Source organism: Emiliania huxleyi (genome assembly GCF_000372725.1).
Source record: "Emiliania huxleyi CCMP1516 unplaced genomic scaffold EMIHUscaffold_95, whole genome shotgun sequence".
Lineage (NCBI taxonomy): Eukaryota > Haptophyta > Isochrysidales > Noelaerhabdaceae > Emiliania > Emiliania huxleyi.
The window spans coordinates 278,298-303,768 of NW_005194951.1; the positions used below are offsets into that span (position 1 = coordinate 278,298).

Below are 25,471 nucleotides of genomic sequence, written 5' to 3' on the forward strand. Positions count from 1 at the left end.
CTGAGCAACCACGCCGTCGTCCGCCGTCGCAGCACACCAGGGTGGCGAGCGCCGCACATCACAGCACTGCTCGTGCCCGTCAAGAGACGCGCCGGTCACAAGCACATCCTTTGATGCTGTCTGTCGGTCCCGGGTATGCACAAATTCCCGCACGGAGAGTCGGCAAAAAAGCCCGAGCAAAGCCGTTGTACCAATCCTCGCTACCCAACGCGGCCAAAGGATATCCACCTCGAGAACCTCGAGAAAGCCGTTGCATTGGAGCACTTGGAGTGCAATCAGTAACCTCACATCCAGGGCCGAGGAGCTCAGAAGCGCACCCAGCGGGCCGGATGATCGGTGTCGGGTTGCGGGCAAGAGAGCCCTAGCCCCGGGGGTGCGCGTTCGCAGGGCAAGGGCTGCATTGCCCTTTTTTTTCTCCCGTCTCTCTGCATGGACGAGTCCTTCCACACCCGCAGCGATCTTGTCAAGCATTGTGTCGCGTCCCTCTTCATCACCCTCGCCGGCTACGCCGCGCTCTCGCAGCAGGCTGCGCTCGCACGCGTCGCCGGCGCGGTGGGATGCGCAGCAGCAGCGGGCGCGGTAAAGGAGGCTGCCGATGCTTCCAACCTGTGGCCGTGGTGCCCGTACGTGTCTTGTGCGGCCGACACGCTCGACCTGATTGCGGACGCCGTCGGGATCTGGCTCGCGTGCGCTCTTCTTCTGATCTGGCGCCTCTTCTCCGCTCGACACGGCCGGACGTACCTCGCAATCGCGCCGGTCGCAGCCACGGAGGAGCCCGACGGCGCGATCTGAGCCGGCTCCTCCTCCTCCTCACAGCGCACACCCCAGGAGCGGCGGGCAAGGCAGTCGACACGGGCGCCGTTCGAGGCTGGTCGTCCTGGTCGCTCTGCACCGTCAAAGGGCGGCCGGGCTACGGCCCCGAGTGGCTGACGGCCTCCAACGTCGACGCGCAGTCCGCGGCGCTCGCGCGCACCCTCCAGCCGCACGGCTTTGACCACGTGTGTTCCATGCCTAGCTCCAGTGTGTTCCTTACCTCCAGTGTGTCCCATACCTCCAGTGTGTCCATGATACCCCCAGCCGCACGGCTTTGACCACACTCGCTCGCTCCTCGGCCCGACGCCGGTGCGAGGAGAGGGGGAGGGGGTCCGGTCGTCCTCGTAGGTGGACGTAGACTCGCTCTGGGCGGCCGACGCGGCGCACCACGTCGATCTGCACGGACGGTGTATATATCTCGGGAAATCTCGGGACATCTCGGGCGGCGGAGCACGGCGACGAACAGTGACCATAGGTGTCAGTTGACAATAGGTGGACGCACAACTCGACCCGCTTCCCTGAGGGGATGCGGCGGCTCGCCGACACGCTGCACTCGCGCGGACAGAAGCTCGGGCTATACCTCAACCCCGGCCTCCCAAAGGCGGCGGCCTAGCCTCGGCTGATCTCGGCTAATCTCGGCTAGTCTCGGCTCATCTCGGGCTATACCTCAACCCCAAAGGCGGCGGTGCGCGCCGCTTCTCCCGTCCTCGGCGCGCCTGGCTGCACCGCCGCCGCCGCGGCGGCGCGGCCCCTCCGGCCGGCGAACAGGTTTGGAAACGCGTTTGCCCTCAACTGGAGCAGCCCGTGCGCAGCGGCGTACGTGCGCAGCGTGGCGCACCAGTTCTCGGCCGAGCTCCGCGCGGACCTGCTCAAGCTCGACGCCGTCTCGCCGGGGAGCGAGTGGCACGGCGACAACGCGCGGTTCGTCGCGGCGCTCTCCCGCGCGCTCGAGGCGACCGGCCGAGCAGTCTGGGTCTCCCTCTCCTGGTCCATCGACCCCGCCTCCGCCGCCGCGTTTGTGCCCTTTGCCAACAGCTGGCGCACTTCGGACGACGTCGAGTGCTACTGCGACGTCCTCGAGCGGTGGCCCGCCGTGCGGCGCCGGTTCGCGCAGGCGCGGCCTTGGCTCCGCTACTCGTGCGAGGCGGGCGGCAGCGATCGCGCGTGCGATGCGTCGCGCGGTCTGCGGACTTTTGCGCGACGCAGCCGCCGCCGTCTCTCTGACCCTTGGACGCGTCCCGGACACGTCCCCTCTAGGCCGGCCGGATCTCGACTCGCTCGACGTGGGCAACGGCGCGCTGGACGGGGTGAGTGACGAGGAGCGCAAGTCTGCGGCGTCCCTCTGGGCCTTGATCGGAGGGCCGCTGGTAACCGGCAGCGACCTGACCCGCCTCACGCCGTCTGGGTTGGCGCTGCTGACGCACGGCGGCTTCCTCGCTGTCCACCGCGCCGCGGGCGATCGCACGGCGGTTCCCGACGAGCAGAGCTGCGCCGGCGGAGGGGAGTGCTGGCGGCTGCGCCTCCCCGACGGCTCCGACGTGTGGGGCCTCTTCAACCTCCGCGACGAAACGGCGCGGGTCGGCTTCGCCGCCGCCGCCCCCTTCACCGCGCGAGACCTTTGGAGCGGCGCCGGCCTCGGCCCGCCGGCCGCCGGCTTCAACGCGTCGCTGCCCGCGCACGGCTGCATACTGCTCCAGGCACGGCCCGTCGCGGGGGGCGGCGCCGCCTCTTGGTTGTACACCCCCGCTCCCGAAAGCACTCGTCAGTGAGACGTCGACTTCGATCGTCCGGCTCGTACGAGAGTGCGTGTACAGAGAAAAGCCCTACCGTGTGACCGCGCGTGTCTCGGCGCATTGCCACTGGTTAGAGAGACTTAGTCTTAGAGCCGTACGGGTGTGGACCGTGAGAGTGAGTTGCACGTACAGGGGGGTTGTGCGCCTTGTCGCTTGTGCGCTGGGTCTCTCAGTCTCACGCTCGGTGTAAAAAAGAAGACGACGTCCCACCGCGCGCGGCTCTCGCAAACACATTGCAGCAACGACGCACCGCGTGACAAGAGACACTCGCGTGCGAATCGGCGCAAAATAGCCAATATACTTAATAAGTATGTGAGAGTCACTTCATGCGCGGACGGCGGCGTTTGCGGTTTGGCCTTGCCCGCGCGCGCGGCGACCAGACCGCCCTGGTCAAGCTGGAGGTCGAGGTCGGTTGACGGCGACGGTGATGGTTGGCGTCGCGATGATGACCCAGACGTTCCTCCACGCGCCCGTCAGGTTTGCCAGGTCCTCCTTGGCGGCGGGGGACAGCCCCAATGTGACACATTCACATAGTGACTCGCCGTGTTTGCTAAGACAGGACCTCCGCAGACACGAGGGCTGGCCGGCCGCTCCTAACTCGCTGAGTCACCCCCGCTGGCTGACGGGTACAGCTGGTCGCACTTAGCCTGGCAGGCCTCCAATGAGGGCTGATTCTCCAGGTCGACCGCGTGACGGCGCCGCTCGCGGGCGTTCGCTGCAACCGAGGCAAAGGAAAGAGGGTACCACAGGACGAGGCGCTCTTCGCTGTGCGCCCTATCGAGGGCGGTCACCGTGTGCGCCGTCGTCGGGCGGCGACGACCGTCCTGGTCCACTGCTAGCCATGTCAGCGCAGTGCCCGCTTTAGAGGGCACGCGGAGCGGTGCCGGGACCGCAAGCGGAAAGACGGTCTCCACGGGGGAGTCACTGAGGTACACGATGAAGGTAGAGTCGATAAGCGAGCCGTATGGTCCGTGCGCCCCAGAATCTGACCACACGTCGGTGTGCACGGGGACGGCAGGACTCCCGGGCTTGTACCGAAGCAGGTCGCCCGGCCCGAGAGTGTCCGTGGAATCCGTACCCCACGCCTCGGCGACCCGCGTTCGGACAGACTGGACGATTGCGCGCCCGTCCGCATCGAGCAGTGTAGGGGAGGACCCGCACATCTTGTAGCCCTTCTCCCTCACCTTGTAGTCGCTGTCGTGCTCGCCCTTGCAGGTGTTCCACCTCTCCTCAGGCGCCTGGAGAACCAATCGGACCAGCTCCTCGCGCTCTGTCTTGTTGAGAAACCCCTCGATTGCCCAGATGCCCGAGGCTGGCGAGCCGCCCACGCCGGTGGGGGCTGACGCTGGGAACGGCCATTTCCATGTCGCATTCGTGGCCGCGTCAGCATTCGGGATGCTGCGTGAACTCGCAAGAAGCCCACGACGGGCGCGTGGCGGCGCCGGCATCGACAGGGAGGCGAAGTGCATGTGGCAGGCGTCGCTGCACTCATTCTGGTCTGAGAAACCGGTCGTCTTGGCAGAGCTGCGCTTTACATCTTCGACACGCCTGCGGCGGCCGAGGGGGCCGTCGCCGCCGCTGCACTCATTCTGGTCTGAGAAGCCGGTCGTCTCCGAGGTAGCTTCCACACGCCTGCGGGTGCCGAGCCCGTCGCTGCAATCGCATGGCTCATCCGGCGCCGGGAGAAATGGGATTGATCCAGGGTGCGCGTTCACGTCGAAAATCGGCTCAACATCTTGCCCTTCGAAAATTGGCTGTCCAACTAACTGTAGTGAGCGTCGGGCTGGTGGTTCGACGTCTTCGAAACTATGCGGCGAGGAAGGAGGCGGAAAGGGCATCGGCGACGCCACAACATCTTCGTGCGAAATGTTTCCAGAGATCGCGCCACAAGGGATGCAGGCAGGGCCCGGGAGTCGCCACTCGCCATCGCAGGCGGAGCACCACGGGGGCGGCTCGCGATCCAAGCAGTCCCAGGGCGGGAATTGCGGCTGTCCACTGAGCACCCCGTCGCAAAATGGAAACCCGAAGATTTCATTTGAGCAGTATTCCCGTGCCCTGCAGATACCCCCACCGCACTCTAGGCCTTCGTCGTCGCCATCTTCGCATCCGAACGGTAGCGATGCTGGCGGTGGCAGCGAGGGTGGAGGCGGAAAGGCCAAGGAGGCAGAGACGTCGAAGACCATCGTCGGAAAGACCATCGTCAGATTGTGACTGCACAGACACGTGGAGGTGGGTACGCTCAAATTGGTCAAATTGACCGATTCGCCAGAAAAAACGTCACTGGTGAGCGGTGTATCCAGCGTGATTGGCAGTTTCGCGGCGAGGCGGCGCCTGCCAGAGGGCTCTGCGAGGGCGACCACCTCGTAGTTTGACCCGTCCAAGGTGATGGTACTGCCCTCCTGGAGGCCGTCGACGTAGCAATTGACGAAAATGACGGTGTCGCCGATGCTGGCGTCCTGCGTCAGCGTCATTCCTGTCTCTGGCAGGCATGTTTCGGACGGCGGTAGTGGCGGAGGCGAAGGGGAGACTGAGGGCAGCGGCGGCGATGGCGAGGCGGATGGGGGGGAGGGAGACGGCGACGGCGGAGGGGATGGCGATAGCGAGGGCGGCGATGGCGGCTCGCACTCGCCGAGCCGGCGGGTGGCCATGGTGGCAGCACCGACCTCCTCGCTCCCGTCGACGGAGGCCGATGCAGTGGTCTTGGGCGCATCGGCCGCTGCTCCCGACGAGAACTTGCGACCCGACAGCGCGGCAACGTCGCGTGGAGGCGCCCGGGAGAGGCCGAAGCGCGAGTAGGCAAAGGCCGTGGCAAAGGGAGAGGGCATCACGTACTCCTCCCAGCGGCCAACGATCGCGCCCTCTGCCATCGCCTTGGTCGTGAGGTTAAGGCCGGGGCGAGGCTTGGGATCGCGTGCTCCGTCCACCGCGATCCCAGAGCCGTCGAACGACTGGCCGATGAGGCCATGCGGCGACACTTTGAGAGATGCCTCTGGGACCCGGAGCGCAAAGTGCGCGTCTAGACGCACCTTCGGTCCGCTGATGTGATCGGCGCGATGGTAGTAGTCAGGCACCGCCTTGGGCGCGACGGTGAAGTTCCACTCCGGCGTGGACAGGGTGACAGAGGAATGATTCGCCTGCAGCTGCACCTCTCCGCAAGACTGTCGCTGCAGGGGCGAGTCGCGCAACACATGGCCCAGGCGGGCTCCGGTGAGCTTGAACGGCCTACCGGCGCAGGTGCCGTTTGACCAACCCAAAAGGCTCGCCGGCGATATCTTGAAGCCAAACATTGAGAACTGGAGCAGGCCAGCCGACGTGGTGGCGAGTGCGTGAAACTGCGTGAGCCAAGAGCCGTTCACCGTGGCTTCGTTCATGCGAAAGATCCCCTCCTCGGTCATCGCATTGATGCTGAGGCGCGCCGCGCTCAGCAAGTTAAAGAGCCGGCCGTGTTCGCCTCGGAAATCGGCCCTCCCGCCGTGCGCAAAGGTGAGATGCGGGTCGCCCTCGCCGCTTGCATCGGGGCACGTGGCATTCAAATATGCAATCAGCGCGAGCAGTAGGATGGGGAAAAGTGCGGCGCGCCGCAGCGGCATGTGTGAGCAGAAGGGGCACGAGCACGGGCACTACGGGAGCAGAAGCAACAGCAAAAGGTATTGGGCGTTTGGGGGCATTAGTTAAATTGCACGTAACCTAAATTCCAGCCTAAATTGCATGTCGCTATATGTAGTACTATCTGTGGCCGGTTCAGCCTTTACTTTTTTGGAGGGTAATTGCATTTACGTACTTTTAGCTTAATTAATGGGAGAAAAGCATGTCCGTCTGCCATGCGCAACGTTTCCGGGTACTGTGGCCCCTTGTGCCCTTGATTGAGCCTTGTACTTTGTCCCTTTTTTTAATATTGGGGACAGGGGGTGTTCTCTAGGCCCCTAATGGCCCTACGCGCGGCGTGTGCCCACACATGCGGAATCGACCCTGATGAGAATGAGGTGGAGAATATCGTAGCGAAATCCAAGTGCAAAATAGTGAATAGTTCACCCGATACCACGTTCGGATCGCTCCTCATCGCAAACCCTTTCAGCAGTTCACCCTCGGGTATGTTCGTAAGAGCTACATACACTGACACACACACTGAAAATGTCTTGGTTTGCCAACAACATACCTTAAACGGAAAATGTCGAACCACCAGCCCGACCGACGCGCACTACAGTAAGACCCTATCTGGGCGATTGAGCCTACCCTGGTGGCTTCCCATGGTGTAAACGCGGCGCGATGCACTCGTGGGCCCTGTGCTGCAAGAACAATTTGCGGACTTGATCGTCTCATTCGCCAGCATAATCGTCGCAGACCTGCGCGTGCTTTGGTCGGTGATGGCGCGAATTCCCATCGCCGGCGTCGACACCCTCACGCGCACTAGCGACGCCTTTGTTGTGCTGTGGCAGCCGCACAGTAGGCTGTGTCAACTGTGCAGAGTGTGTGAGCAGCAGAGGAGCTGCTCTCCAGGCTTCAGGCGCAAAGAGCTGCATGCCATCGAACAAGCGCTGTCGAGGTTCGCCGAGCGCGGCGAAAATCGGGGGACACCGTCACCGACGAGCGCGTTGGACTTTTCACTCCGGACAAAGACGGCGACACGCACACGAGCTGCGGCCGTGTCGCCGTCATAGCGGCGAGGCGCGGGACCGTCTGTGGCGAAGTGGGTCGCGCGTCCCCCGATTTCCACGAAAGCGGCGAAGCGCACACGAAAGCGGCCGTGTTTTTTTTGCTTGCCAGCACCCCGTGTTCACAGCCGCTTTCGATACCTCCCACCACCCCGTGTTCAAAGATGAGAGGAGCCCCAGGAGCTCCCAGAGCCACGTGACCATAAAGCCGTAGGCGTAGTCGCGCTACGGGCGTGTGAGGGAGGGGAGGGCGGTGTGGCCGTGCACCGGCGCCGAGACCCCGCAGCGCCGTCAGTTAGCTTTGCCAACGAGCTTCTTGAGGAACTGCTTGACCGCCTTGCGCTTGCGTCCAGAGGTGATGATCTCCACGGCGGGCGCCGGCGCCGCCACCAGCTCGTCCGCCACCGCCTCCGCCACCGCCTTTGGCTCGCACTCGTCTTCGGACTGGCACGAATCGATGGCCGCCTACGGTCAGGACGTGCGGCAGCAGGGTTGGACGAGAGGCTAGTCTGTGCGTCGGTGTATCGCTCCCGTGTGGCGCTGTGGCCGTCTCTCCGCCTCGCTAGCCGCCTCCTGAGAGTCGGGTGTGTCCTGCCATGGCCTGACCGTGTCTTCGCCTACCTCTCTCTAGTCTATACCGCGGCCTGCAGCTCGCAGAGCGCCTCCTCCAACAGCTGGCAGTTGGAGGGCGTCGAGCCTACCTCGGCAGCGGAGCAGGCCGTGAGCAGCGCCTCCGGAGGCCATGAGCAGCGCCTCCAGAGCTGCTCGAGAGGAGCCGCTGGCAGTGCTGGGGAGGGGAGACGGCGCCCTCGCTGAGCACGCACTCGCCAAAGAGCCTACACGAGACACAGCCGCGCGGGCGGGGGTCCTGCGGGCGGGAGAGCGCACGCGCGCTGCTGCCCCGGGGTGGAAGACGTGATCTGCTCCTCGAGCAAGCCCGCGCCGCTCGCCGCCTCGCCGGACGTGAGCTTCTTGATCCACACGTTCGCCGCCTCCTTCTGCTCGGGACCAAAGGTCGCCGCCGAGGCTGCAGGGCGCGGAGGGCGAGGGGCGGTGCGGTCAGTCTTGCTCGTTGACAGGGCGGGCGGGGCACCGCGCACCGCGCAGCTTCGTCGCCGCCTCTTGAATGGCGGTGGGGCCGAGGATGAGTTCGAACTCCGTGTCCTTGGGCGCGTTGCGCCGAACCTCTACCGCGGAGCTGAGCGCCTCAATCGCCTCGGTAAGCGCCTTGCAGCGGCCGCTCTCGTCGTCCAGCTGGCACTCCTCAAAGAGAGTCAGTTGCATCTCCATCAGCCCGGAGGCGCTCGCGTCGCCGGCCGAGACCGCCTGCTCAACCCATGCCTGCGCCTGCTTGCCCTGGGTGACGCCGAAGCGCTTGGCCGCGAGCGTGACCTTCCTGCGCAGGACAAGGACGAAAGGTGCGTGGCAGGCATGGGCGGCTTGCGGCAAGAGGGTGATGTGCTTACTTCGAAGCCGCTAACAGCGTCTTCTCCTCCTCGGTCGCTGCTACGCACTGCAGCTGCGAAACGCGACGACCACTGCTGACGATCGGGACGTGCACGGGCGTTGGCAGCGCGACGAGTGCCGACGCGCCGGCGGCGAAAGCAAGGCACAACGCAAGCATCGGTGAGTCACGGATTCTTCTTTAATGAGGGACCTCAGTGGCACCCCTGTGGGCAATTGTGTGTCCTCTGTGAACTCTATTGTTTTGTTTTAGGTGTATTAAAGGTGAGCTCGGGAGGAAAGCGGCGAGTCGCAATTCCTGGGGTCCTCCTTGTGGCGGGCCACCCTGTCCAGAGAGGCATGGATCGATGGATGCCAATCAACTCTAAACTACTAACACTCACTCGTCATTTGGGGCCTGGAGCCCTGTTCACGCGCGCGCGAGACGTGCAGACAGGGTTGCCAGGTGAGAGCGAATGGCGCAATCTGGGGTCTTTCGACCGAGTCTATGAAGCCCTGGCCGCTCCCGGTGGTGGTAAAGGTAGGTTGAATATATATCTACCTTTCCCTCTGACCTAGGTTTTCTTCTCAGGGGAGCAAGATCGCCGGCTGCCGCATCTCAGTCAGCCCGGCGGACGCGAGACAATCGCGCTCGGTTTTGCTCGTCGAATCGCGGGTCCTGGGGAAGGCCCCCGCACGGCCACGCGCCACGGGGGGTCCCGGCCGACGTCATTCCGCCAAGCGTCCCGGGCCGCCCAGGCAAGTGGCCCAAATGAGAGTTTTCATCATTCCAGTGGTGTGCCTGTGATAGTGCTAGCACGCGCCAGTTCGCACCTGTGTCGAGCCTGTCTGCAAGTTGTTTTGTTTAAATTCTATATCCGGCTCTCATCTCGGTCATCAACACCACCGCACGTCCCCCCGGACGTTCCGCTCTTGCCAGAGAATGCTGCACCTCGTGCTCGCGGCCGCCTCCTGGCAAGGCGCGCGGCCCGTGGCCTCTCCGCGCTCCCTCCGCTCCTGCGCCATCCGGCAGTGCGCCGTCGGCCCCCTCCCGGGCAGCTTTGTGGTGCCAAAGGTGGATGAAGTCGCGGCACGGCTTAAGAAGGAGGCAGACACCGGTCACGTCCCCTTCAATCCGGTCGCCGAAGCAGATTTTGTCGCCGAGACGCTCTTTGTGGCCCGCCGGCACGACGCCAACGAGGGCCCTTACATCCAGGCGGTTCAAGAGGTCGCTGAGTCTCTCGCGCCGCTTTTCGTGCGCGAACCGCACTACTTTTATCTCTTCAAGACCATGCTCGAACCAGAGCGGATGATCCAGTTCCGCGTGCCCTGGATCGACGACAAGGGCCGCACGAGGGTGAACCGCGGCTGGCGTGTCCAGTGGAGCAGCGCGCTTGGACCCTACAAGGGCGGGATGCGCTTCCACGCCACGGTCACGTCGGGGGTCATCAAGTTCCTTGGCTTTGAGCAGACCTTCAAGAATGCGCTCACCGGCATGTCGCTGGGGTCGGGCAAGGGAGGCTCCGACTTCAACCCAAAGGGCAAGAGCGAGGCAGAGATAATGCGCTTCTGCCAGTCCTTTATGACGGCGCTCGCGCCGCACATCGGGCCCAACCGCGACGTACCGGCGGGCGACATCGGCGTGGGCGCCAAGGAGATTGGGTATATGTACGGCCAGTACAAGCGGCTCAAGCAGGGCGAGTTCGAGGGCGTGCTCACAGGCAAGGATCCGGCCTGGGGCGGGTCGCTCATCCGGCCCGAGGCGACAGGGTACGGCTGCGTTTACTTTGCGCGCGCGGCGCTTGAGGCGCACGGGCAGCACATCGCGGGCAAGCGCGCGCTCGTCTCGGGCTCGGGCAATGTCGCGCAGTTCACCGCCAAGAAGCTGCTCGCGCTCGGTGCGGGGACCAGGCCGCGGCCCAGCCTGTGCCCGTGACCTACGTGCTACACGCACGCCTGTAGGCGCCAAGGTGCTGACCTTCTCCGACTCGGAGGGGACCGTGCACGAGCCCGACGGCTTCACCGAGGAGCAGCTCGCCCAGCTCGTCGCCGTCAAGCAGAAGCGCGGCGGCCGCGTCTCCGAGTACGCCCGGCTGAGCCCGACCGCCGTCTTCCTCGACGGAGAGCGCCCGTGGTCGATCGCGGCGGACATTGCATTCCCCTCCGCCACGCAGAATGAGATTGACGACGCCGACGGCGCGGCCCTCGTCGCCAACGGCGTGGTCGGCGTCTTTGAGGGGGCCAACATGCCATCGACCCCGGAGGCCATTGCGCGCTTCGAGGAGCGCGGCGTCATCTTTGGCCCCGCCAAGGCGTCCAACGCGGGCGGCGTGGCCGTCAGCGGGATGGAGATGGCGCAGAACGCGCAGCGTGTCAGCTGGGACGCGGAGACCGTGGACCGGGAACTGCAGGCGGTCATGACGAGGATCCACGGCGAGTGCCACGCCGCGGCGGTCGAGTATGGTTTCGGAGGGAACCTGAAGGCGGGCGCAAACATTGCGGGCTTCAAGCGCGTCGCCGACGCCCTCCGTGACCAGGGCGCGGTCTGACGCGTGGCGCCTCGCGCGCGCGCAACGCGGTTCGAGAGCCTTCAGGCCCCCCATCCACAACCCAGGCTACTGCTTACGTGTACGTCGTGGATATGCGTCTCACGCGCGCTGGTCGCTGCCGAGTGGAGTCGCGAGTGCGCACTAGCCCCGAAGTCCGTGCTTTCGTCGATCGTAATTCGTCGATCGTGTCAGACCGCTCACAAGATACTGTATATCATCAATGTTCAAAACAAGACCAAGGGCAAACGCCGAGCGTGTGTGTGTGTCTCCCGGCGTGTAGCGTGGAGCCAGATATCCGGTAATATAAGATACAAAAAGGTCAATTTTCTGTCCGTCACGCGGGATGCCAGTATATCTCTCCCTCGGCTCTAGTATCTCTCAACTGGCGGGGCGCGGCGCCCAAAGGTCGTCCGGCCGCGCGGCCTCGACCGCCGCTTCGCCGCCGCAGTCGGAGCCGCCCCCCGCCCGCTCCGCGAGGAGCCAATCAAACGCCTCCCTCCCCGTCCGCGCCGCGCCGCGCCGCGCCCAGCAAAAGAGCGTGCAGCCGCTCGCGGCGCATGGCGTCAGGTGCGTCTCCGAGATCGCGTCCAGGGCGCCCGCCGCGGTCCGCTCCTCGCTGCGAAGGAGCTCAAAGCCTGCAGCCTCTGCGCTCGCCCGCTGGTGGTCGTCGAGGTGCGCAAAGTTCTCCGAGCGCGCGAAGAGGACGAGCGGCTCCGCACGCTGCGGCTCGATCTCCCCACCTCTCCCCATCTCTCCCCATCTCTCCGCACGCTGCGGCTCGCTGTCCGCAGCGCCGCCCTCCGTCGAGCAGCCGGCAGGCAACAGCTCGCCCGCAGAGCGGAAGAGGCTCGTCACCGCCTCCGCGTCGTACGACATCTCACACGCGACGACCAGCAGCGGCGCAGGCCCGGCGTCGCCCTCTCCGCCCGCCCCGAAGTTGCGCTCCACCAGCGCGGAGAGCGCGCCTCCCTCGTGCACGTCCAGCCGCTCGACAGACGCGAGGCGGCTACCGTTGAGCGAGTCGTTCCGCTGCAGCACCTGCACATTCTCCTCAAAGCAGTCGGTCGCGACGACGCCGCGCGCAAAGATGTCGCCGCCGAGCGCGGCGGCGACGAGGCTCGCCATCCCGGCGCCGGCGCCGACCTCGAGCAGACCCATCGGCCACGGCGGCGGCTCGGCTCTTCGCGACGCAATCGCCAGCGCGACGGCGTGGCCGCCGGGCCAGAGCAGCTTGCCCATCGTGCGGAAGCTACACAGCTGCATCGAGAGGTGCTCGACCTGCATCCGCAGCGTCGCCGTGTCGGCGAGCAGGCGGCTTCGCATCAGCGAGGCAGGCGGACGACCCACAGCCGGCCGATCGACAGTCGGCCTCGGATCGCCGTGCTTGAGCAGCCGCCGCAGCGAGTCGACGTCTCCCGAGGCGATGAGACTCAAGGCGTCCGCGTCCTCCATCCGTTTGGTCGTCACCTGGCGAGCAGAGGCCTTACCTTACCTTACCTTACCTTACCTCGATCCTCGTCCGGGAGCGTCCTGCGACTCCTGGCCCCACTCCGCGAGCCTTCCCCCCGCCGAGCACCAAAGAGAGCGTGCGTGTGCCTCTCGCCAGATATCGAGCCCTCCGGGAGAATCTCAAGATAGAGAAAAACACAAGGCTCTCTCACAGTGTGTGTGTGTGTGTGTTAGTGCGGACGTCGCCGCGGCTCGCCTCTGCCGCGGCGGCTGCTGCGCGCACGCGGCGGCGCCGCTCTCTCGCGAGACGGCTGGCGACGCGGCTCGCCGCCGACGTACGGTGCGCTCGTCCGACGGTCCGCAGCGTGGCGTGCGCGGCGCTGCGCGCCGCTCTGCGAGCGCTTCTGCGCCTGCACTGCCTGTCTCTGTTGCTGCTGGTGGTGGTGGTGCTGCTGCTGTTGGTGCAGATGCTGCTGCTGGCGCGGCGCGGCTCTGCGACTGGGCTCGACGCGCGCGTCGCGAGCGTCTGACGCGGCGGGCGGCGTCGGGCAGGTGCGCTTCTCTCTCGGGTGGTGGTGGTGCTGCTGCTGCTACCTCACAGCACTGGATGTGCGGTTAATGACTGCACTCCAAGTGCTCCAAGTGCGGAGAGGGAGGAGAGAGAGAGAGGAGAACTGGGACCTGTCGTGTGGGTGAACCCTGCCCAGCCCCCCTCCGTGTCGCGATGCGCTCCCCGCTCCCGTTCCCCTGTGTCCCTGATCGTCCTTCGAATCGTCCTTACATACAAGATCCTGCTCGTGCAGGTGGGGACCCTGTCCTTTCTCCCACCCCTCGTTTGGCGTGCCCGTTTTATTTATTTATTTAGAGAGAGGAGAGCCTTTGAGCCTTGGCACCAGCCAGGCAGTTGATTTGGCCTTGGCACCAGCCTTGGCAGTTGAATTGGCCTTGGCACCAGCCTTGGCAGGCGGGCACGCGGGACATGCACAGGCGCCAAGGGGCGCAGAACCGACCTAACCCGTCGGAGGTGGGGGGAAGGGAGTCCCGCCGGGTTCCCCTGCGTGAGCGCAAGAGTAACCCCAAGAGGGCTGAAGATGAGCGGTGCGCGCAGGGGTCGGCGTGGACGGGGCGAGGAACGCGCCGCGCGGGGCGCCGCCTCGCCGGCCCAAGTGGCGCAGAGCGAGGCGGCGAGAACCGAGCGAGCACGTCCTCGTGAGCCCCGTGGCTCCAACCAGGCCCTTCCTTTTTTTTGAGCTGGTGTGACGCCGCGCGAGCGACGCTCCGAGATCGCCCGAGATAGCGCGGCGCGGCCCCGAGATCGCCCGAGATAGCGCGAGATCGCCCGAGATCGCGCGGCGCGGCCCGAGGCGAGGTGGATGGGTTGGGAGTGAGGGGGCGGAAGTGTTCAGTGCGGTAGGATGGTCAGCTCGGGGCGCGTGAGCCGGACTTGGGAGCCGGACGGAGCACTTGGAGCACTTGGAGCACTTGGAGTGCAGTCATTAACCTCACATCCAGGGCCGGGGAGCTAAGAAGCGCACCCAGCGGGCCGGATGATCGGTATCGGGCTACGGGCTGGAGAGCCCTGACCCCTAGGGGGAGTGCGCGTTCGTAGGGAAAGGGCCGTAAAGTAAACACGGGTCTCCGAGGGTTGGCTCCGCGCTCCGGGTTTCCCCTAGCAGCAGACCGCCCCCTCTACTCGGAGCTATAATGAACACCAGACATGAACACGACACGCATTCTCACACGACGTCACCGCTCAGGGCTCCTTCGCGCGGGGTCCTCATCCTCCCTCCGGAGGAGTCTCCCCTCTCCTCTGGCGCGGCTGGTGGTGGTGCCGGCCGCTGCGCCAGATTTTTTTGTGCTGAGCACAGGGTTGGTTGTGCCGGGCCGCCCCCGCGAGAGAAACTCGTCAGTAAAACTCTCGGGCGGCCCGACTGTCAGACAGGCTGGCACGCAGTGGCAAAAGCCCGCGGCTCGTCGCCAAGGAGTTACGAAGAGTTTTTTAACCCCAGCCACGAGGATTCATAACGCCCAAGCCTCCCTGTCGCCTCTGTTTTTCTTCTTTCCTTAGCACTGGCATTAACACAGAGGCGGACTCCCCCCGCAGCTCGGGATCACACGATTCCCCTCTCACTGGCCCGCGGCGCCCAAGCCTCGATCTTCTTGGGCAGGCCAGCAGCTGGTTCGACAGGTCCTCTCCGTGGCCTAGGCAGCCGTCGTCGCCCTGGCCCCAGGCAAAGACGTCGCCATCGGCGGTGATGACGAGGCTGTGCGCATCTCCCGCCGAGACTGCGATGACGCGCTGCAGGCCTCGACCTTCTTGGGCAGCAGCTTGTCCTGCTCGTCGCCGTGGCCCAACCGACCAGCGCCTCCACCACCCCAGCTCCAGACGGCGCCGTCGGCGGTGAGGGCGAGGTTGTGCGCGGCTCCAGCCGACACAGCGACGACGCGCTGGCCCGCCAACGCCTCGACCTTCTTGGGCAGCAGCTGGCCCTGCTGGTCGCCGTGGCCCAGCCTGCCATTGCCTCCTGCGCCCCAGCTCCAGACGGCGCCGTCGGCGGTGATGGCGAGGCCGTGCGACCATCCAGCCGCGACAGCGAGGACGCGCTTGCCAGCCAAGGCCTCAATCTTTTTTGGCAGCAGCTGGCCCTGCTGCTCATCGCCGTGGCCAAGCCGGCCCCAACCTCCACCGCCCCAGCTCCAGACGGCGCCGTCGGCGGTGATGGCGAGGCTGTGGTTTTCTGCAGCCGACACAGCGACAACGCGCTGCCCCGCCAACGCCTCGACCTGCTTCGGCAGCAGCTGGCCGTGCTGGTCGCCGTGGCCCAACCGGCCCCAGTCTCCATTGCCCCAGCTCCAGACAGCGCCGTCAGCGGTGAGGGCGACACTGTGCGCGAATCCAGCCGACACAACGGCGACGCGCCGCCCTGCGAAGGCCTCGATCTTCTTGGGCAGCAGCTGGAACTGCTGGTCGCCGTGGCCCAGCTTGCCAAAGGCTCCCCAGCCCCAGCTCCAGACACAGCCGTCAGCGGCGAGGGCGAGGGTGTGATGCGCTGCAGCCGACACGCTCACGGCGCGCTCGCCGCCCAGAAGAGGAGAAGGGAGGCGGGTCATGTGTTGAGCCGCGTCACGCCCTCGCCGTGCCCGAGCAACCCGGGATTATAAGACGGCGCCGTGCCGCACGACGAGAGCCGCCCCTCGCCGTCGATGAAGAGGCTGTGAGACTGGCCTGGCGCCACCCTCGCCGGCGGGCTGGCCTCGCACAGCAGCGCCGAATAGCACAGCCACCGCACGGCACAGCCCTCGCCCTCCGGCAGCGCCGGAAGCTCGAAGCCGCGCTCTTGCGCCCACAAGCGGATGGCCTCTACCGCAAGCGAGGCGTGAAAGAGCAGCGAGACGGCCGCGACGCGAGCGATGTCGGCGGGGCTGTGGCAGCGAGAGAGGGCGCGCACGAGGAGCTCCGAGGGGAGGTCGAGGAGGCGGGCGGGCGGCGGCGTCTCTGGCGAGGGAGCGGCTGTGGCGGCGGCGGTGGCGAGGCGGCGCGAGCAGCGGCGCGACGGGGTGGACATCGCGAGAAAAAGACTTTTACGAGCGCCTCCCTCGCACAACACTGGGCACGGGACTGGCGCGCACTGGCACTAACACAGGTACACCACGGGAGCCGCCTAAGCGACTCCTGCGAGGGTGGCGAGGCACTTAGTTTCAGCCGCGGCCCCGCCACCGTCTCGTCTTCTCTGTCCGATTCCGTCGCCATCACCGACGGCGATCCCGTGCCCGACTCCCCGGGCGAGGACGGCGGTCTTGGATCGTGTCGCCACCCCTCCCCGGGAGGTCGGGCTTTCATTTTCTCTCTGCGTTCTCGCACATGGAGTGCGAGGTATCTCGTCTGTCGCCGTCCCAAACTGTCACTCCCCTCTCTCCCGGCCGGGGTGGGGCGCGCGCGGGGGGCGGCGGGTGTGCGGCGAGTGTGCGGGATGTCTGTGGGGTGTGGGCCCGAGAGCGATATGCCATGTCCGCCTTGCGTTTGTTTCATAACATCGAAGGCTAAGCTCAAAAAGAAAATCTCGGTGGTTGGGGAACTCCTAAGTAGGTAGGTAGGTAGGTCCGAGTGCAGGTAGGTAGGTAGGTAGAAAGGTGAAGAACAGCCAGGCTCGGACTGGACACCAACGCGGTATGGGTGGACGCTGGACAGATGATGACGACACGCACGAGCGACAACACAGACACAAACAGGCTCACAAGACACACAGCCAGCTGGCTGCCACACACCCTGAGTCGGCGTACACATAACTCAGGGCCACATCCTCCCTGTCGCCCCCCCCAGCACTCCACGGTGCCAAGGGCACAAACAAGGGCACAACTCAAACAACAGACGACAGGAAGTGACATGTGAGGCTAGAGCAGCTTGCTCCACCTCTAGCAATCTCACCGGCCTGCGAGGCACGGACGAGACCGTATGTGGGGTCTAGTGAGGTGTCTTTGGACGCTCTCCTCATGGGCTAGCTGCCTGCGGCTAGCCCTTCTCCCACTCACAGGCGATGACAATCCAATGTATGAGTGTATGCAAGCTGAGGCGCGTGTGCTAAATCTAGGCCGCACGTCGTGGCACTATGACGGAGGTAGACGTGCGGCCGCAGCGCGCCCACCACAGTCTCGGTGTAGCGCGCGTGTTAGCAAGAGAGTTGCGGGGAGAGCCATGCCCGACTTTTCGGAGGCGAGCCCCACGCCACGGATGCCAGCCGTGCTTTCGCGGGAGTCGTCTCCCAAGCCGCGTCCCGTCAGCACTGTCCCCGAGTGGTCCCGCCTCGGCGGCACACACTCTCGACCAGGACAGTCCCGCCAACGTGCCATTGCAATAAAAAGAAATGCGGCCATCTGGCGGCGCATCCCTCAGCAGGCGAAAGGGCGCCGCAGGCGAAAGGGCGCCGCAGGCGAAAGGGCGCCGCTGGGAGGCTCCAACCCCCTGGGCGCATCTAGGCGCTGCACATGCCGCCCGCGCTCCCGTTGAGCGGGCCGTCGCTGCACGACATCCTCCCCGCGGACGTGCTCACCCACGTGCTCGCCGCGCTCCCCGAGGCGGACCTGCTCGCCCTCTCGTGCTCTTGCCGCCTCCTCCACCGGCTCGTCGAGGACCCGGCCGTCTGGCGAGCCTCGATGCGCCGGCGGCACGGCCCGGTCATCGAACGCCTCTTCGGCGACGCGCTTCCCGCTCCGCCTGCCGGCCGCTCCTGGAGGGAGCACGCACTCGCGTTCGATACCGAGTGGCTCGCGCTGGCCCGCGCGCCGGCCGAGCCGGGCGGCCAGGGACGGCTTCTTCTACGGATGCGCTCCGAGTGCGCCGCCGCCTGGCCGACGTGGCTTGGCGTCCCCCCGGGCGGCGATCCGCTCTTCACCGTCCGCCTGCCCCTCGTGCGCACCGCGATCCCCGTCTACTCGCTCATCGCCGCGCCAAAGACGTTTGGGGTGTACGACGCGACGTCGTTCGCCGCCAACCACCCCGGCGGCGGCGCGCTGATCCACATGGGCATGGCGTGCGCGGGCGACGACTGCACCGACCTCTTCGACGCCGCCAACCACACCGAGCACGCCCGCTCCATCCTCCGAGCCCTCGTCGTTCCCGGCCTCGAGCAGCTGCCCGAGCCGCCGCCGCTGAAACGGCCGCAGCCGAGCCTGCTGCGCCGCACCGCCGCCAGAGCCGTGGCCGCGCTCCGCGCGATGCCCCACTCCCTCGCCTGCTTCGCCACGAAGCGCCGCGAGGTTGGGTTTGTCAAGGATGAGGCGCTTGCGGCGGCGCGGCGGGCAGCGGCGGCGAGGGCGGTGGCGGCGCGGGCGGTGGCGCGGGCGGTGGCGCGGGCGGCGGCGCGGGGCGCGTGCGCCCTGCGCGGAGAGAGGGCCGCGCCAGACGACTGTGGCGCGGCGTCCTCGTGATAGTCACACACGGGTGACAGCGCACCGAGAGCGCTCCAGAGCGCAGCGATTTTCATTATTGATAGCCCCCGTTGGACCGGCGCGGCGTTGGCACACGTCTGTATCGTCGCGCGCTCCGCCGCCTCTCTCGGTCATTACGTTTTTCTGCTCGGCTGCCAACAAACCGCTCAAGCATATATATGTTTTTTTTGCTCGCGATTCGTCGCAGTGCGCGGGAGAGCAGGGATTCTCGCATGTCCTAGAGGACGACCCTTCACCCAGCGCCTACATGTACTAGAGGCGCTACGTAGGGACCGACGAGACCGTCTGTTGCGGGCATTAAGAAAACAGGATCCCGCGGCACGCCGCTGTTAACACGGATGGGGGTTAGGGTCAGGGGATCTGTATCTGTGCAGACCCCCTACCCCCTACCCCACTGCACACATGCAGGTATAGCGCCTACCCCCTGCCCCGAGTCACCGCGGAGGGCTTGTCCACAAACCTCCTCCGCGACATGTACCCACAGGTCTCCAGATAGCTGTAACGGTAGTACGGTCGGACAGCGTCAGCCGCCACCTCACGCCCCGCCCGCCAAAGGCTATGTCCAGCAAAAGTGGGTGGGTATGGTCACGGGGCCCTCCTACGTTACCCTTACTCCCCAAAACCGTCGAACCCTGATGGCCGTGTCGCGGTTCTCTATTTCACGTTTGTCTCTCTTACCGTGGAGGCGGGAATGGCTGGGGCGTGGTGGGGCCACCCCCTACCCCCCTACCCCTGCGGTGTATGTATGTAGTAAGGTGAAGAACAGTCAGGCTCGGACTGGACACCAACGCGGTATGGGTGGACGCAAGACAGATGATGACGACACGCACGAGCGACACACAGACACAAACAAGCTCACAAGACACACAGCCAGCGGGCTGCCACACATCCTGAGTGGGCGTACACATCACTCAGGCCACCGGTGGCAGAGCCGCCAGTCCGCACCCCCTACCCCCCTTCCCCGCTAGGCTCCGGCCCTACCCCCCCAATGTCTGACCGTGACGCCTGTACAGGTATCGCAGGTGGACTGTGACGCCGGCGCACGCCAGATTTATCAACGCCACGTCCTCGCCGCCAAACAGATGCCGTCGCCCCGCACGTGTAACCGGCACGCGTCGATGGCAGTGGTCGCGCTCTGCTCGGCGGCGGCCTTCTGGGACTTGACGGCGAGTTGGTTTCTCCTATGCCTCGTCAGGGACATGACGAGCGGCGAGCTGCACAATCAGACGATGAAGGCTGCCGACGCGCTCGTGCTGCGGCATTGCGCAGGCAGCGAGTCGGCGGTATCGTTCGACCCCGATGAGAGGCTGCCTTGGGCGCGCGTCGCTCGCGCTGCGTGGAAGTCTGTCCATTCCGAGCTGCTGGCCTGGGAGGCACGGCACATCGCGACTCCGCCGTTCGGCGCCATCGACCCCGCGCAGCAGCTGCTTACGCGGACGCCTGAGTGCTGGCGCACGCTCCTGTTGCAACTGTACGGCCAGCAGACCACCGTGGCGAGCTCGTTCCCGCAGACAATGGCGCTGTTGCGCAACGAGCGCGTCCTGTCGGTCATGTTTTCCATCCTCGAGCCCGGCTGCGGCATCGAGCCCCATAGAGGCGAGAACAAGCTGGTGCTGCGATGGCACCTCGGTATCGAGGTCCCCGCGGCCGACGCGGCCGCGCCGCGCGGCGAGCGACTGGCGCTGCACGTCCGCACACAGCTCCAGGCCGACCAGGACCGGATCCTCTGGCAGAAGAAGTTGGGGCGGCTGCAGCCAACGGGTGAAGCGGAGGGGGGGCAGGAGGAGGGCGAGGGCGTGGGCGAGGGCGAGGGCGAGGGCGAGGGCGAGGGCGAGGGCGAGGGCGAGGGCGAGGGCGAGGGCGAGGGCGAGGAGGTCCGAACAACCTCCTCGCCGTGGCACGAGTTCACGTGGGCCAACGGCTCCGACTTGCTGTTCGACGACACGCACTTCCACCGCGTGGTCAACGAGCGGACTGCGGGCAGGCGCGTCGTCCTCTTTGTGGACGTGGCGCGGGGCGGCTGCTCGCCTCGCTTTGACGCCGCACTGCCGCCTCTGCTGCGTGCCTTGCGCCGCACGTCGCGCGTACGCGAGGCGGTGGACCGCGCCAACAGCCACGCGGTGGGGCTGGCGGCGCAGGAGGAGCGCGCTCCAGCCGCGGTCGTAGCGAGCGCCGGCACCCCATCGGTAGATGAGCGGGATGAGCTGTGATCGGGGTCGGTCTCACGCGAGTCACGTCTTGCTACTTGCAAGCTTGCAAGTTGAGGTCCTCGCGCGCGGCATGGTTTAGCTGGTTTCCTCAAAGCCCTCAAATATACAACTACCATGAAGGGAGCGGTCACGACAAAAGCGGCACAAAAACACGAAATATTCGATTCACGATTCTCCTCCCCGATTCTCGAGATTCACGTTTCACCGTGACACTTTACTGGATATACTGCATCGATCTCGAATAAACACCGAAGCAGCCACTCGCTAGCAAGCTGCGCCGCAGACCCCTGAGCACTTTCTCTCACTTCTGAGGTAAGGTAAGGTAAACTTCTCCACACACACGAGGTGGTGGGGCAAGGGGGGGCAACCCTCGGCCTCGCGTCTCCACGTCTAACGACAGGAGCCCCACGGCATTCAAAGTGCAAGGCCCGTTGCGCGTGGGTGAGCGGTGTGTGTGTGTGTGTGTGTGTGTGTGTGTGTGTGTGTGTGTGTGTGTGTGTGTGTGTGGTGTGTGTGTGTGTGTGTGTGTGTGTGTGTGTGTGTGTGTGTGTGTGTGTGTGTGTGTGTGTGTGTGTGTGTGTCACGTCACTGCATCCTCTGCCGGTTCCTCCCGTCGCCTCTTCTTTGTTCCGAATGTTTTTCAATCCATCCTTCACGAAGCCCTCCCATGTAGCTAGCGTTCTTTGCGAATGTCTCGAAATGGCCAGCAGGCGCTGTCTGCTCGCGGCCTGTGCGGGCCGCTCGTCCTCCTCGCCCTTCTTTCGTCCTCCCGTCCCTCCCCTCCACCATGGCCTCCTCGGCACTTCTTTCTCCATCCGCCTCGCCCTGCCTTTTCGTATCGTGCCGTTCGCCCTCCATTCGGTGACCTCCATGGCTGTCCGTCCCCTTTTGGGTGGCGCTCTCGATACCGTTGCGTCAACCTCGACATCGCTGTCGCCCTCCCCGTCCCCGTCGTCGCCCGTGCCTCGGTTCGCGTCATCAGTAGCGTCTCCGTTGTTCCCTCGTGCTCCGCCGTCGCTCTCTCTGCTCGGGCCGTTCGCGATTTCGCTCCTCCTGCGTGTCGCCCCTCCGTCTCCTCCCCTGCCTTCGTCGTCATCGTCGCTGTCGCGAAAGCCCTCCGGTCCCTCGATTCCCTCGTCTATCCCCTCCGCTGCGTCCTCCCACTTTATATCCTCATCCTCTGTGCGCGTTGTCGTTCCCTCCCCTTCTCCATCGTTGTCGCCTCCGTCGACTGTGGCGCTGCCTCTTCCCTTGCCTCCGTCCTCCTCGTCTCGCCTGCCATCGTCCCGTGTCTCCTCGTCCTCGCCATCGCCTTGGCCGTTGTCTACCTGTTCATCGTGTCCCCTGCTGCCGGTGGCATCGCCGTTGGCTTCCTCTCTCCCCCTTTCCTCCCTTCCCCTCTCGCTGTCTGGTGTTAATGGACCCCCTTCCTCTCCCTCGCCACCGTCACCGTCACCATCCCCGTCGACCGCCCTCCGTCCCCGCTGCCCTTTGTCTCACACTCGTCTCTGCCATGTCCGCCGTCGCCGCCGTCCTGTCTGCTGCGCTCTGTGCTCCGTGGTATAGTCGCTTATTGTTGCTCAGGATTAGCTCTCGCACCAGGACAGCCTCCTGCTCGTTACTTTGGCTTGCCGATATGCATCCAAAGTTCCACGCTAGCTCCTCCTTCGTCACGTCTATCTTTTTGCAGTATCTCGCAAATGCCGTCCGAGCTTGCTGGGGTGTTATTGCGTTCGGATCCGCCTTCGTCCCCGCCTTGTATCCCATCTCCTTGCGGTGGCTCCTGTATGAGTCCCCATATGACCATGTGATTTCTTGGCCTTCCTTGACTTCTTTGGTCGTGGCGCTGCGCTGCGTGTGCCATCTACTGCTTATCCCCACTTGTCGGCGGCGCCTTTGGTTGCGCCGCACGCCCCGCACGTCTTCGCGCAGATGTCCTTGACGATCTCGAGCTCGCACGCTTCGAGGCCGAGCAGCTCGGCGCAGCTCTCCGCGGGCAGCCCGAGCCGCGCTGCCTCCTCCGCGAGGAGCTCGTCCGGCGTGTCGGCGCACTCGAAGCGGTGCTCCTTCGAGAGCGTGTCGGAGAGTGCAGTCGGGGGGGGAGAGCTGGGGGGAGAGGGGGGAGAGGGGGAGAGGGGGGAGAGGGGGGAGAGGGGGGGGGGGGGTCGCACGCACCTCGGCGTCGAGCTTGCGGCGCCGCGCCTCCGAGGCGTAGACGGGGCACTTGTAGCCCGGGTCGGAGCACTTGGCGGGCTCGCACTCGGCAAGGAGGGGCACCGTGCTGTCGCCGACCACGATGCCGTCGATGCGGAGGGTGACGTCGTTCTCGACGTAGCGGTTTGCGGTCACGGGGAGCGCGAGGATGCCCTCACCGTCGGGCATGTCGACCACCCCCTCGCTTTCCCCGTGCTTGATCTCGCGTCGATGGCCTCCTGCACCGCCGCGCACATCACGGAGCCCACTTGCTCACGCCCGGTCTCGCCGTTAGCGTCGAACTCTTGCGAAGCGTGATAGATGTGCTTCGAGGCGAGCGTGCGGAGCGCGTCGCCGTTCGTGCTCACAAGCGACTTGTCCGAGACCTTGGATGCGGGGCGATCGCGGGGCGGCGGTCAAGAAAGGGGAGGGGGGGGCGAGCGAGAATAGGGTGGGCAACCTTCGTGTCCTTGGAGGAAAGGTCAAAAGCCACAAACACCATGCCAACGTTCCCGCCCAACGATATAGGAAGAGGCAAAAAGCCAGAACCAAAACGAAACGCATCAGTTTCGTTTTGTCGCTGCGCAGGTCCGCCGCGTTGCGCAGCACTTGGCGGAGCAGCTGCTCAGCGGGGCCCACAACGCCATTCTTGTCCTTGTCGACACGGATTAATCTCCGCCTGTGCGCGCGTGTGGCGACAGCTCCGAGGCCTCGACGACGAGCATGGGGAATCTTTTCAGCTGTCGTGCCGAGACCGAGAATGAGACCGATACCCCCCCAGACGCCGAGACCACACACTCACCCCCTCCCCCCCACATACAGACACACACACACACACACACACACACACACACACACACACACACACACACACACACACACACACATGCCCTCGCGACACACACCATGCCGCATGCCCGACGAGATGTTTGCGTCCGACGGCGCCGGGGTGTACGCGCGCAAGGTCGATGCGAAGGCCTAGACGTACTAACCCGCGGGCTGAAGCGGTCGCCGCGATCCCGCGAACCGCCTCGGACTACGACGAGGCCACGCCCGCCGGCGCGGCCGCCTTCCACCTCCAGCTGAGCTGCGCGACGCCATTGCCACGCTGCTGGAGCTCCATCCAAAGGGGCTGCGCAGGCGGGAGAGCTCCGAGACCTGTCCTCGAGACCCCGCTCTCCGAGACCGCTCTCCGCGAGAGACACGCCGTCCCCCCGCGGCCGAAGGCCCTTGTGAGATCCGAGACACTTTCCGCCCCCTCCTCCTGGTACGTCCCCCAGACACAGCTTGGCTAGACCCACCTACCTTCGCCCAGCCCACTCCTGACATGGCGCTTTGCATATAATGGCGGAGACACCAGACACACCTCTCCGCTCTCGTCTTAGTGCGAACCTAAACCACACCTAAAAATCAGCTCGCGTGCTACTTTGTGGACTGTGGGGGGGGCAGCGCAGTGCGCGCACACGACCACGCGCGCAGGCGCGCGTACCGGCCAACCACGACCAGGATGTTGTCCTGGGCTCCTGGCCGCTGGCCCCGCGAGCGCCGCGGCCGAGGGCCGAACCGCATTCAGTGCGACGCACGCGCCGCGCCGCTCGAGTCGAGTCGCGGGGAAAGCGGGCGGCTGCATGGCCGCCCTGGCTCGGGCCCGTCTGATACCACACAGCTCGCGCGCGGCGTCCCGCAACCGGCCGCCGCATAAGCCACACGCCACTCTCCTCTCTGTCTCACTCACAGGCTCATAGGTCCTCCTTCCCACCAATCGCAAGCGTGGTCTTCATCCACTTGGCCTCGTCCGACACCTGATCGCCCAGGGCCGCCCGCACCGCCGCCTCGAGAGCCTCCTCCGTCGGCTCGCCCTCCAGCCGGATCACGTCGGCCATCCTCGCGCGAGAAGAGAAGAGCAAGACGCGCGGCACCATCCGCGTCCGCACGTTGAACTCGCTCGCGAAGGCCTTGCAGTCCTGGATGTCGGCACGGCCCCACCGCATGAGGTGGCCGAGCCCAGCGGCGAGGCCGTGCGCCGCCTGCAGCATCGCCTTTGACTTTGCGTCGTCGTCTCGTGTTTTAGAGGTGAAGAGGACGCCCCACACGACAGGGTCTTGGACGACCTCGGCCTCGAACTGAGCGTCGTCCTTGAGCGTGGTGAGGCTGCCGGCGGCGGAGTGGAGCAGGAGCAGGAGCAAGGCAGTAGCGTGCTGCATTATTGGCTGGCTCTGGTTTCGGGTCCCGGTGAGGGTGGAGTTGCTCGGGCGCAATATGGTGTGACGTTGAATAAATAAATAAATAAAACGGGCAAACTCTGAGACGAGATGGGATTTAGGGACATGTGTCCCCGCCCTGCACGATATGTGACGTTGATGCTTGCCGCGCAAAAAGAAATTTGCCACGGGCGGTCGCACAACACGATTCAAGAGAGGCGA

At 65.4% G+C, this 25,471-nt stretch overlaps 7 protein-coding genes across 7 annotated transcripts in view; 3 read left to right on the forward strand and 4 right to left on the reverse strand.

Moving 5' to 3' along the window:
* Positions 1 to 429: 429 nt before the first annotated feature.
* EMIHUDRAFT_466221 (hypothetical protein) lies at positions 430 to 2,814 on the forward strand (the record flags this gene model as incomplete). The annotated part of the gene is made up of 6 exons (XM_005756762.1): positions 430 to 756; positions 843 to 998; positions 1,078 to 1,122; positions 1,162 to 1,220; positions 1,582 to 1,994; positions 2,071 to 2,814. The coding sequence occupies 6 exons, from the start codon at positions 430 to 432 to the stop codon at positions 2,580 to 2,582; spliced, it is 1,512 nt and encodes a 503-aa protein (XP_005756819.1). The 3' UTR covers positions 2,583 to 2,814.
* Positions 2,815 to 2,996: 182 nt separating this feature from the next.
* EMIHUDRAFT_107768 (hypothetical protein) lies at positions 2,997 to 6,196 on the reverse strand (the record flags this gene model as incomplete). Its single annotated transcript, XM_005756763.1, has 2 exons — positions 2,997 to 3,098; positions 3,398 to 6,196. 2 exons carry the CDS (start codon positions 6,194 to 6,196, stop codon positions 2,997 to 2,999), a joined length of 2,901 nt encoding a protein of 966 aa, XP_005756820.1.
* A 280-nt stretch (positions 6,197 to 6,476) lies between these two features.
* Positions 6,477 to 8,885, reverse strand: EMIHUDRAFT_439197 (hypothetical protein; the record flags this gene model as incomplete). The annotated part of the gene is made up of 7 exons (XM_005756764.1): positions 6,477 to 6,668; positions 7,491 to 7,723; positions 7,903 to 7,955; positions 8,066 to 8,094; positions 8,174 to 8,285; positions 8,359 to 8,654; positions 8,725 to 8,885. The coding sequence occupies 6 exons, from the start codon at positions 8,880 to 8,882 to the stop codon at positions 7,550 to 7,552; spliced, it is 822 nt and encodes a 273-aa protein (XP_005756821.1). The 3' UTR covers positions 6,477 to 6,668; positions 7,491 to 7,549.
* Positions 8,886 to 9,644: 759 nt separating this feature from the next.
* EMIHUDRAFT_69206 (NADP-specific glutamate dehydrogenase) lies at positions 9,645 to 11,250 on the forward strand (the record flags this gene model as incomplete). Its single annotated transcript, XM_005756765.1, has 2 exons — positions 9,645 to 10,599; positions 10,664 to 11,250. 2 exons carry the CDS (start codon positions 9,645 to 9,647, stop codon positions 11,248 to 11,250), a joined length of 1,542 nt encoding a protein of 513 aa, XP_005756822.1.
* A 283-nt stretch (positions 11,251 to 11,533) lies between these two features.
* EMIHUDRAFT_360314 (hypothetical protein) lies at positions 11,534 to 12,031 on the reverse strand. Its single transcript, XM_005756766.1, has one exon. The coding sequence runs from the start codon at positions 11,998 to 12,000 to the stop codon at positions 11,629 to 11,631; it is 372 nt and encodes a 123-aa protein (XP_005756823.1). The 5' UTR covers positions 12,001 to 12,031; the 3' UTR covers positions 11,534 to 11,628.
* Positions 12,032 to 17,682: 5,651 nt separating this feature from the next.
* EMIHUDRAFT_107771 (hypothetical protein) lies at positions 17,683 to 20,855 on the forward strand (the record flags this gene model as incomplete). Its single annotated transcript, XM_005756767.1, has 3 exons — positions 17,683 to 18,566; positions 19,054 to 19,129; positions 19,668 to 20,855. The coding sequence occupies 3 exons, from the start codon at positions 17,683 to 17,685 to the stop codon at positions 20,853 to 20,855; spliced, it is 2,148 nt and encodes a 715-aa protein (XP_005756824.1).
* Positions 20,856 to 24,787: 3,932 nt separating this feature from the next.
* EMIHUDRAFT_221205 (hypothetical protein) overlaps positions 24,788 to 25,471 on the reverse strand; it is a gene marked incomplete at both ends in the record, with an annotated part of 1,951 nt that continues 1,267 nt past the window's right edge. Inside the window, one exon of the mRNA XM_005756768.1 lies at positions 24,788 to 25,264. Within this exon, the coding sequence (XP_005756825.1) occupies positions 24,788 to 25,264 (477 nt within the window). The remainder of the gene's footprint in view (positions 25,265 to 25,471) is intronic.